Source organism: Orcinus orca, chromosome 14 (genome assembly GCF_937001465.1).
Source record: "Orcinus orca chromosome 14, mOrcOrc1.1, whole genome shotgun sequence".
NCBI classification, from domain to species: domain Eukaryota; kingdom Metazoa; phylum Chordata; class Mammalia; order Artiodactyla; family Delphinidae; genus Orcinus; species Orcinus orca.
Genome location: NC_064572.1, coordinates 70,979,542 through 70,991,643, shown reverse-complemented (window position 1 = coordinate 70,991,643; position 12,102 = coordinate 70,979,542). Strand labels below are relative to the sequence as shown.

The 12,102-nt window shown below is 50.7% G+C and overlaps 1 protein-coding gene across 1 annotated transcript in view; it reads right to left on the bottom strand.

Annotated features, from left to right (window-relative positions):
• The window catches only part of MXI1 (MAX interactor 1, dimerization protein), a 98,793-nt gene extending 90,404 nt beyond the window's left edge, over window positions 1–8,389 (bottom strand). Inside the window, exon 1 of the mRNA XM_004265855.4 lies at window positions 7,927–8,389. Coding sequence (XP_004265903.1) covers window positions 7,927–8,188 — 262 coding nt within the window. The 5' untranslated portion in view covers window positions 8,189–8,389. The remainder of the gene's footprint in view (window positions 1–7,926) is intronic.
• Window positions 8,390–12,102: the final 3,713 nt, after the last annotated feature.

Genomic DNA, 12,102 nt, shown 5'->3' with positions numbered 1-12,102 from the left:
AGAGCCTGACATAAAGCAGTGTGGACCCCTGAAATACCAGTTTGATGGATGGATGAATGAACAAACTCACAGAACACATTTAAGGAGAATTCCTGGCATGCAATATAATTCCACATTTTATAAAATTATTTGCCACAGGGGCCTTTTAAAGAAAGGTTCTCTAACCTAAATTTTTAAAAAAAGAGATCCTATTTACATATATTTCCTGGAGATGTATTGCTCAAAACAAGGGTCACCTGAACTTTCAAAATATTTCACAAGCAAGGGGCCCTGTACAGCATTCTGCCAAGATGAGGAAGCAAAGAAGGAACCTCCAGCCGGGGAGGATGGTGGCAAATGCCCATTCGTTTTGGCCGGAGAGGAGAGATCAAGTCAGCTGCTGACAGCTTTGACACCTCCAGCCAGGCCACTCAGGGACAACAGTATCGAGAAAATTACTTCCCTTTAGTTTAGCAGAAGAGCCAGAGAGCAGGTGTCTCTCCCTGCGGAATTGAAGCTTCTCTCCAGCGTGAGCCAGAGCTCCACCCTCCACCCCCAGAAGGAGGCCCCTCCAGGAAGACTTGAATTCCTCCTCCTCAGTTAAGGCTGGGTAGCCATCCTGTCACTGTCATCGCCTTCAGGCTCCACCCACTCCCCCCCCCCACTAAATGTAAAAGAAAATATTTCTTCTAAATGGTGAATTCAAATTAGCTCAATTTTGAGAGACTATTGAGAATGTCGCAATGACCTTTGCAATAACCGGACACACCCTGGGATCAGTAAACCAGGGTTGAGAATTGCTGACTTTATGAGCACCTGACTTGTAAAACAAAAGCCCGGTTTGGGGCTCTGCCTGGGACCCATTCTCACGTCAGGCGGGAGGCAACACAGCCCAGAAGGACCTGGTTCTGCCTCTCCTGCGTCATCTTGGGTAAGCCACTGTCCCTCTCTGGGCCTCGGCCTCCCCGTCTGTATAGTGAGGATGATGGCTGCTCTGTGACCTCTGGGGCTCCTACTGGCCCTGATGCTCCGTCTTACCACCTGCCTCCTTTAAAACAAAACCCAAAAGGGAGTGGAAGGCAGAATGGGAAAGGGAAGAGAACTGGTTCAGAAGGCCAGGTTACCATAAACCTTCCCCCATTTCTTCCTGCTGAAAATGCCTTTATTCATTCTGCAGGAAGATTCCCATTTTTTGCTGGGTTATTGCTTTTTATACTTCGTTTTCTTTCTCTCTCTTTTTTAAACTCAAAAGCCACAAAACCACAAGTCACCTCCCCCAAACGGGTCATTTGGAAGCCAGCGCTATCAGGGGTTAGGTGTGTCAGGCCTGGCATACTGGTGGTATCTAAGTGAAGACCAGGCCAGGGCAACCATGGGCTTCTCCTCCAGAAACCCAGTTTAAATCAATATTTATCCAACTGTATTTATAGAAAGTGGTGGTGGTAGGGAAGAGGGGGTGGGGTAGGGAGGCAGGGGGATCTAAAACAGAACAAGCCACAATGACTGATGCAAATCTTTGTGGCCAATTCATTTCTGCAGGGCCAGGCTTTTTTTTAAAAGGCAAAAGACCCAGCTTTTGGTGAACCTGCTGTTGGCCCTAGTACCATAGCAACAGCCCCAAGTCCTCTAATATGTCCAGAGGACAGACTTGGGAAAGGCAGTAGGAGGGGGGTAGTGTTTCCTAGGAGCCTAAACTTGAGTTAGGGCCAGCAGAGTTGAACAACTCCGAAAAACAAAAACAAAATCTCTCTGGTTGGCTCTCCTGTCTCCAGCTTCACTTCTAAACCTTTTCTAAGCAGAGTGTGTGCAGAAAGACCCTGGACAATCAACAGGGTGTTACAAACACCCACTCTGCTTCAGATTATTGGGTGACCTTGAGCAAGTCATTTCACCTCTCTGGACTTCATTCCTTGGCTGGAAAATGCATACACCTATATATGGTTAAAACTGTAGGCTCAGTCGAATCAGAGGCCTAGGTTCAAAACTCAGCTCTGCCATTATTAACCCTGTGACCTTTGGGCAAGTTACTCAGCTCCCTGTTCCTCGGTTACCCCCTCTGTAAAATGGGGGTAATAGAAGTGCATATGCCATGGGGCTGTTGTGAAGATTGGAGGAGATAACGCATGTTTAGCCCCATTCTTTACCAAGTATAGTCAGTACTCCATAAATAGTTGCCAGTGTTGACATTATACAATGCAATTAGTTGCTGCTGCCGCCGCATGCCGGCACCCTCTTCATTTCTTTCAGTTCTACCCCCAGACTTCTGCCAGCCATCCTCAGATGAAAACCCCCATTTCTAGGTGCATCAGTGGGACAGTGTTTTGGTCAGAGAGGGCAGGTAGGTGAGCAGCTGTTGTTTTGCCTTGGATCTGATAGAGCTTCCCCCCGCCCCCACCTCCCAATCCAGGAATGGCTCAATTCAGCTTCTCTAACTTCCCAAGGTCCGGATGATTTTCCTGGGTTCCCTCCACAGGTTACCCAGTCCCTGGGAGCTCTGGGACTCTGAAAGCCACAACAGTATCCTCAAAAGTCTATTTCTGGCATTTACCTATGGGCAGAGATAATATTTAAAACTGGAAAAAAAGTTGAATCTGAGGAACATAATTTAGGATGCAGAGGAAACGGAAGCCTGATTTAATAATGCTCTTTACATAACTCCACCAAAAACAAGTACATTACTCCAGTCCCATCATAAATCAACCCATGGAGTTTTCAGAAAAAAAAGCAATTGCACATAGTACATGATCAATACATATTTGTGGAGTGAATGAATGAATGAATCGTAAGATGCCTGCTGTACAGAAATGTGACCTAGGTGAACGTTAGTTGCCACCAAAGCCCTCAATTTTAGCATAAATTGCACTGGTTTCCTGCTCTCTAAACCAATAACTGATCCGTCTGTAGGGTCACAGCTGATGTAGTTTCAGCTCTCTAGGCCTGACCTACCATCTCCTTATAAGCCCTGGTCTTTACAGCCCAAGGGCATTCTGCATTGATAATGGGAGACATCCTCCCTCCTTGGAAGAGATCAGTATTTCCAGTTCTTCTCCAAGTCTTCAGAAAGTCTGTCATGTGTCCCCTGGCCTTCAGACCTGATCACTGTGCCATAGCCAGTAAATGACAAATCCAACCAATCAAAGGATGTATATTGTCTACCATATGCCCAGTGTTATGCAACAGTGACATATACTGAAATACTGTAAGTGATCTTTTCCCTCAAGATGCTCATCTTCTCCCTGTGAGGATAAAGCTAATGCACAGCCAACAAGTAGAGAACTGCTGATTATCAAGGCTCAAAGAAGTGACTATTTATTGAGCACCTACTACATTCCAGGTACTTTAAATGGAGAACCTCAGTTAGTTGTTCAGCAATGGCAGGAGGCCGATGCTATTGTTATCCTTGTTTTACAAAAAAGAAATGAAACCTCAGAAAGGTTAGGTAACTTGTGCCCAAGGTCACACAGCCAGTAAGCAGTGAAGGGGGGATTTGGGCCCTGCTCTGGGTGACTGTAAAGCTTTCATTCTCTCAACTACCCTGACTTAAGAAATATCCAGGGGAGGTTTCCTGGAGGAGGTGGGAACTGACCTAGGACTTGAAGAGTAGGTAAGACACAGATAACCCCAGGGGAGTAAGAGAATGAGGGCATTTTAGACAGAGGGAAGAGTCTAAGTCAAGCATAGACGCATGACTGTAAAGCCTGCTTGCTGGTGGACCTGCTGGATGGGAGCAGAGGAGATTAAGTCAGGAAGGCAGGGTAGGGCCAAATGACACCACACAGCAGCAGCTTCCTCTGTCTGGAGGAAGAGGCTGCTCTTTGGCCTGTCCATGCCCTTAGGAAAGCACCTCACCCTCAAACCCAGGTAATGCACTCCAGAGACCCACCCATGGCTTCTACTCCCATTTAATCATTCTTTTCTATCTTAAGCATTGCCCCAAAGCCACCTTCCCTACAGACTGGGAAGCCCTTTTCTGTCCTGTAGACCTCACCGGTTATAGTAACTTCCACTTGCCTGCTGAACAACTTCTACGCACAGAACACCCTTTTGTGAATTTCTTTCTTACTCCCTTTCATTTTTAACCTTTTCCAAAACAGGAAGTACATATTTTCTCTACTAATCAGTCAGTCCTAAATTACTATCCCTCCACTGGACCCCAAATGGATATGGGTGATATGTCAGAGGTTATTTATGTATAATTTCTGAATTTGTGAAAACAGGGTCACAGTATCCATGATTAATATTTCTGGAGGCCTTTAGTTTGAGATTCTCAGGGATTCACATCAGTTGGAACTTTGGGAGAATGTACCAGCATATCCTAAGCAATCCTTGCCTTGCACAGAGCAGTCAATACTGAGTGACTTAATTTGAACACCCCAAGAAAACTCATTATATATACTGAGAATAATTCAGTACTGTGTACACTCAGTGAGCTCTCCTAGTACGGAAACCTCAAAGAAGCCATGAAAAGCAGTTCTGGTGACAACGGAAAATAAGGCAAGCTCCTGCCAAGTAAATACTTTGCAAACGGTAAAAGCGGAACGTGTAAACTCGTGACCAGGGCCTTATCGGTGCATTTCGCGAATGTCTCACAGAACCCGAAATGGAGAATTGAGGCTCAACTCCCGGGTGAAGAGCGTCCCTTTAAGAAGGGACTGTACCAGCTGGCCAAACTAGAGCTCCCCGTGATTTTCTGGCTTGCCTCCTGGCTCCACCCCCCAGTCTCTGGCCTCAGCAACGCGTGACGTTAGAGGAAGCTGAAGCTGCCGATTGGCTGAGCGACGCTGCTAGGTCAAGTCCAGTCAGAGGAAAGAAGTTTGTCTCCATGTGGAAACCATGTGTCTCTAGCTGGGAGGGGGAAGAGGAGAAGGCGGAGAAACTGAGATCAAGTGATTACAGGAGAACTGGCTGAAATGAAAGCGGGGAGATTGTGCACCTGAGCCGGCCAGTAATGCCCTTTGCAGTAGTGACCTAAGAAAACAAACAAACAAAAAAACCTTGCCCAACTAACAAAACTTGAGCCCCCCCGGCCCAATCATAAAAATAATTAAAAAGCTAGGGTCCTTGCTTCCTTCCAAAAACCAGGGACCTGAGAAACGCTGTAATCCTATCGGAACGCCTAGATTCCCCTCCCTCCCCCAACGACTGAATGATGTAAGCGTTTCGGAAAGCGGGGCTCTGAAGCAAAACAAGTCCTGCGCGCGCGGAGGGACCCTCAGTGCTCGAACCCGACGCACGCACGACCCGCCCCCCGACTCGCATTATTGCTGTGCACACGCGGAGCGCCGTGACGCGCGGGCATTGTGTGCAGCGAGCAGAAAACAACGGCGAGCGCTGCCAGCGCGAAGAAGCACCCCTAATAAAATGAGGCAGATGTAGGGCCCGCTGTTTTCCGTACTAGGAGACCGAGATGGGCGGGAGGCGGGGCGAGAGTGGGGAAAATAAAGTGGCCTCCGTGGGCCGCTCCAATTTTAAGGGGAGATAATAGAGGGCCCTGCGGATGGTCGCCCCATAGTTTGCTGGAGGTCACCCTCGCCTGCGTGAGCTGTTGGGGAGGGGGCAAGGGCCTCGAGCGGAGTTCCCGCTCTCGGGGAAATCTGGGGGCCGCTGGCATCACTTCATGCTGAGCCAAACAGCGGCTGCGAAAAGAGGCAAGAGAGCTAAAAATACTCCCGCGGGGAGCCGGCCGAAGGAGGGGGGCAGCGGGGCCGAGGGGCTGATTACGCACACGAAGTTGACTTCGATTGGGGCGCCCAGGTTCCCGAGCCCCTCTCGGGGTCTTGCAGCGCGGACACCTCGGGAAAGGGACCAGGAGGAAGCCCCTTGGCTTCCACGGTCTCGGGAGCCTGGCTCCGCTGACGCTGGCCCGCCCGGTGCGGGGCAGCCCGGCCCAGCGCGCCCGGCCCTCTGCTTACGTGACTGGTGGCCACGCCAGAGCCCCGGCACCGGTAAACAAGGAGGTGGCGGCGGCCGAGGCGGCCGGGGGAGCGAGGGTGGGGGCGGCGAGGTGGGGAGCAGAGGTCTCCGATTGTCTGCGAGTGCGAGGGGCGGGGGGCGAGGGATGCGGTGGAAGCTCCAGCAGCCTGTTTAGTACACCCTTATGTAGAGGGGGTCGGGGGGGGCCAACCAGGTTTGCCACACACTGCCAAGGTGCCCTCTTTGGGTGCACCCCCGGCCAGAGCCGGCGCCACGGGACAGACTCAGGGGAACAGGGCACCCGGGCGGGGGATAGCGTAAGAAATCACGCCCCTCCCCCTTCCAACAAAAGCGAACACACCAAACAAAACCACGTCTTCCCCCACCTCCCCACCAGCTCTGGCTTTTCAGAAACTACCCTATTGACGAATGCACACTGCCCCCCCCAAAATCCCATGAATAATCGCAAACATTCAGCTACACAGCCGACGATGCGCCTTTCTCGCAACCCAGGCACTCCGAGAAAACAGGAGAGAAGAAAAGAACGCACCACCGACCACGCTACACAAATCCTTGTTTTTGCCTTAAGCTACTGCACGATTTCGCTGCCATCACACGGTTACTTTAACCCCGAAGGCCTGGGGTGTCGGTCAGCTAAGGTGTTTTTGTGTTTGAGGGTTGTTGTTGTGTTTGGGGGAGGGGGAGTAGGTTGCAAGATCTGACACGTTGCAATCGGACCCTTTCTTTCTTTTCTTTCTTTCTTTCTTTCTTCCTTTCTTTCTTTCTCTCTCTCTCTCCTCCTCTCTCATCTCATTGATCTTCCTACTTGTTCGGACAGATTAAACAGCCTGCTTTTCTCTACTCTGTCAGTCTATATTCCTCGGCCCCTTCGCCCTTCTCGCAGCTATTATTTGTGAGGACCGTGCTGGAAACGCCGCACACGCGTGCCCCCGTTAACGGCGCTGAGCGACTGCCTGGGGAGGATGGGGGAACCCAGTTGGCAGAGGCAAAAATGAAACAAACAAATACAAAAAGGAGGCCAGGCCGGGGTGGGGCTCCCAGCACCACCACCCCCAAGCATCGCTCTCCACCTGAATCTGGGGTGGGGGGGGAACAGTAGAAATCCACGAGGAAGGCATTTGCCTTCCTCGCCCAGCGCGCTCACTCGGGAGCCGTATCCCGGAAAATAAAAAAAACCGAACATAACAGCCTACACCTTCTTCCATAACTATTGTTTCCTGCGAGATCCCAAAGTTTCCTTCTGGCTGCGTCCCCCTCGCCAAGTTTCCCGGGCGCAGGGCGGCGGGTCCGGGGCGAGCTGCTGGCGGTGCTTGGCTTTGCCGGCCTGTTTCTTTCGGGGGGGGGGGGGGAGGCGGTGAGGAAACCACAGGGCACCAGAGGCGCAGGAGGACTGTATCCGTGGACGCGATGGCCTGAGCCCAGCCTTGCTGCGAGAGGAGAGGAAAAAGCAAAGTAGACAGGAGGGAGAAGAAGACCCGAGCCAGCCCGAGCCCACGCCGTGGAGGGCTGTTTGGTTGTTGGTGTTATCGTTGTCGTGTGTGTCTGTGTGTTTTCTTTCTGGAACCGCTAAGCTCTGCCTACAGTTTCCAACTTTCGGCTTCTAATCCCCACCCCACCCAGGAACGAGCGACAGAAAAACAACACTTGTCTGCCCGAGAAGGCTCCGGAAAAAAAAAAAAAAGGAAGAAAGGCGACCTCGAAGAGATGAGCTCTCGGCTCAGTTGTCAGCAAACAACAACACTCCCCCGCTCCTCGGCCCAGCGGTCCTGCCAGCCTCTGGGAGACGGACAGACGGACGCACCGACAGGCCCCCCCCCTTCCCCCCGCTCGTCTTTGTTACATCTTTAGCAGCTTTGTGCGTGCGTGTCCTTTCTCCGGTGTCATCGGCTTTACTGCCGAGGGCTGGATGTGTGTGTGTTGGGGGAGGGGGGTCAAGCAGGCGACAGGGGTCGCCCAAATGGGCGAGGAAGAAAGAGCTGGGCGCCGAGGAGGAGCCAGCGCCCCCAAACTTACTTTTGTTTTCTTTCTCGATCTGCTCCAGGTAGCTGGCGGCCTCGAGCAGAATCTGCACGTTCTGCAGAAAAGTGTTGATGTGCTTCTCCATCGAGTTCTCGCTGGTGTTGAAAATGTCCGAGAAGGGGCACCTGAGCTTGGCCCCCGCGAGCTCCTCTGGCTGGGCCGGGGGCTCGGGCGCGGTCACGGCCGGGGGCGCGGCGGGGGCCAGCCCCGCACCCTCGCAGCGTGCCTCCTTGCGCGGCCGCCCGCGTTTGCCCATGGAGGAACCGGGGTCCGCCGAGCTCGTCCTGTTTTGGGGCGGCGCGGCCCGGCCAAGCTCCGGGCCCCAGGGGAGAACCGGCTGGCTGGAGCGAAGAAGGCGCCGAGGCGAGGAGGCGACCTGACTTCCCGAGCCTCGCTCCGTGCAGTTGTGTGTCTGAGTGTGAGTGTGTGTCCGTCTCGCAGTGGGTCTGTGTGTATGGGAGATTGAATGAACCTACAGGACAGACGGAGGCGCTCTGGCGCCTGGGTCCTAGTGCGAGCCGGTCGCCATCAGACCGGTCAAAATAAAAGGTGGAGACAAGCGAGGCAGGGACCGCCCCCTGCCCGTCTCCGCACACTCCCCGACTCTATCCAAATCTTACCACATTGTAGAGCGTAGGATTTAAACACGAATGGAAAAAAATACTCGAAGGCTGTGAGCGCACCGGCATAAAAACAAACTACTTAGCTATCTTTTTCTTCACATAAGAGTAATACCAATGCCTGGCACATAGTAGGTTTCCAACAAATGGGGGCTGCTATGACTTAAAAAATAAAAGCCCAATCCAAAATATCGTCACATGTGACCTCAAGTTCTCTTCCCCCAATGCACGCACACTCACTCACTCACTCACAGACGCACGGGCATCTACCTTCACGGGGCCAAATGAAATCCCCAGGCCACCAAATCCCAGTTACAGATTTACTCACTCTTTCTTTCTCCCTTCGAATGCAAAGTTATTTTCCAGGAAGAGGGAGGAGGTGTAAGCATCTCTCCCCACACTCCTCTTCCCAGCCATAGTCCAGCTGTGCAAAGCTCACGGTAGGGTGCCTCCACACCTGGCTCTCTTTTATTTGACAGAAAGGCAGAAGTGGCAGCCCAGGAACCTCCCACCCCTACCCCAGCTGAATTCCACCTTTTGGTTCTGAAGACCCCTGCCCCAGCTGACATTGTTTCACTGCTACTGCAGACCCAGTGAGAGTCTGCAGGAACCATGGATGCTCTCCAGGCCCGGGAAGGATGGTGGGAGCCAGGGCCCTTTGGGAGTGCCATAGAGAAGGATTCAAGTCCCAGCTCTGCTGCATACAGACTGCGTGTGTGCCTGGGTGAGTCCTATAACTGCCCTTGGCCTAAGTTTCCCCATCCACGAAACCTCTGATAAGATTCGTGTGCTGATTAAATTATATCTGCACTTAGTACACTGCCTGGCCCATAGGAAGAGCTTTTGCTTCCAGTATAGACCCAGACAAGAGCCTGAGTCCCCTACCTGCAGCTAAGGGGGGAAATAAGTTGCAAGAAACAAGACTCTTCTGCACTTTGTTGGAAAACATATCTGCAATAAGCCCACCTAAGTATTGCCAACTTGCGAGGTCACCTGGAGTTTTCCTCCAGGGAAACCATTTACTTAGAAGACACAGTGAATGCTGCCCCCGGAGTTGTGCAACCCAGCCACCCTGCTTAGAGTCAGCTTCACACACATTTGTCAGGAAGACTTTTCCTGGAAATGGAAACTTTTTGAAAAAATGAAAGTACATTTCTTTGTAAAAACACTCACTATGTAAAACAGAATACACACACCCTCACCAAAGTCCTGTGTATTTGTAGTCTATAATAACCTGCTGCTGATATGACAGGAACAATCAGTATTTGGCATTTTAAAGCCAATATATTCACAGTTTGTATCATAATATAATCATACTACACATGCTCTGCTCATTTTCCATCTTGATTGATCTCTGCATCCTTTGGCCAGCGTAGAGGAGAAGCTCCTAAAAGCTGTGAGATAAATTACTTGCATCATCAGAACAATTACTTACTATTTGTTCTATCGGAACCACAATCCGAGTCACTCATGCTTAAAAGTCTATAAACGTCTAAGGACTTTAGGAAGTACAGTTTCAAACAAGTTTTAACCAACGCCATTTTGCAAAAACTGATCTCCCTTGCCCTAGATGAAAGATGATAGTGAGACGATGAACCACCTAAGCCTGGAGAAAACCTTGGTCTCTCTTTAGTCCCCCAGTGGAGGCATGGGCCAAATGTGCACCTATGCAGTACTGTGACCTGCGTGTATGTATATACACACGCACCAAGACAGGCACGCCCCACACATGAGTGCCAGGGTGGGGGTAGGGTGTTTTGTCATTATTAATTTATCCCTGTTTCATCTGTCATAGATCTGCAAGCTTCAGAAAGACCAGTGGGAATCTTCAAGCTGGGCCACGAATCTGACCAAAGCCAAAACAAACAATGGCTTGAAGAAAATCTCCAAAAATTGCTGATTTGCACTATTCCCACAGTCAGCCACAGCCCCCGCCATCATTCCAATGGAAAACATCACTGCTGGTGCCAAATCAAGTCTTCCCCCCCATCATAGGGGCATTGTTTTCTGTTGTTATGTGAGTTCTTAGCATCAGACAATGGCACCACAAGAGACACGTTGGAAGCAGGAGAAATGCCTTTTTGTTTCACAAAGTCTATGCTGTTGTGCCCCAGAGTGTCACATACAGTATAGTTGCATATATTCATTTTGGTAACGTGTCTGTGGAGCGATGAATGTGCTAATGCTTGAATGTCCTTCCTTATTTTTTTCAGAGTCCATCAAGTGTTAAATCATGTTAGCATCCCTCCTCCCTCACCAACCCCCAATTAACAGATTTCTCTAATAAAGTTGGCCCCAACAGAAAGGGTGGTGTTTCAGAAGTTATATTCTGGGACAGGCATCCAAGATGCTGGGTTACAAGCTCAGCTCCATTCTTGATTACCTTTGCTTCCCAGGAGGAGCCATTCAAACCCTCTGCACCTCTTTCTCTGGGGCTTTGACTCCATAAATAAACAGGTCTCTTTGGAACCTTGCTGAGAATTTCTGCAGAGAACAGGTAGGGGATGAGAAGGCGACCAGCCTGATAAGAACATGTGAACTCTTTGAAAGGAAAGCAGTGAATTTTTGCAGTGCCTGGCCAGGCCAGCCATGATGCTCCCAAGGGCCCTAGGTGTCTTGGGTACCCACTCAGTCTAGTCTCGTTTTCTCAACCTTCTGTTTGGCCTGTTTGGTAATATTTTTCCATCAATCTTGTTTCCATATTAAAGCAAAATCACTCTTTCTTTCCTTTGCCCCTCTTTTCCCCCAGACTACACTACACTCTTACATCAAAGGAGTTGTTTTGCCTGTAATTACGTCTTCAGGTACACAAGCTGGTTAATTACTGAGGCTATGATATGAGTTGCCCCCAGACCTCCCCATCCTGCATTTGTATGGGATGCCCTTCCCCTTCCTGGACCACTTTGGCTCTCCTGGGCTCCTTAGCCTTGCCCTTCCTCCTTACCTGTGCTCCCCTCACTAGCCCTTTCTGACTAAGTCTACCCTCCAACATTTCGCTTTTCCTCGGACCTTGTCAGCACAAATCCGTCAGGTTCTCCTCCGCTCTTTGACCTGTGGTCTTTGGACTCAGGCTTGGTAAACACCATCAAGACATCTTCTGTCCCCTGCATTGTCACTTGAGTCCTAATCCTCAGAGTTTTCCTAGCCAAATTTATCCTGGGCATCTTTCCCTTTGGAAAGGCATTGTCCAGCAATGATCTGAGGAGCTGGCTTGGGGCTCCTTCTCTCCTTGGGAGCCATTATCTTGCTTCATGTTTTAGAAGAAAGAAGTGGCTTCAAGGAAAACCCAGGAGTTGGTGGTTAGGGACTGACGAGGCACAAGCAGAACGGCAGGAACTAGGAGAACTGTGGGACTCTGCCTCTCCCACTGGCTCCTGCACAGGCTTAAAAGTGCTGACCAGGTCTCCTTCAACCACTCCCCATGCCCCCACCCCCAACCCCACACTCACCAGCGGGTGCAGACATGGACAGAGGATAAAGAGCCTCCACCCTACATGGGAGCTCACCCAGACGTCACCTGCTCCTGGGCATTATCTCTGATCTTCTGGAC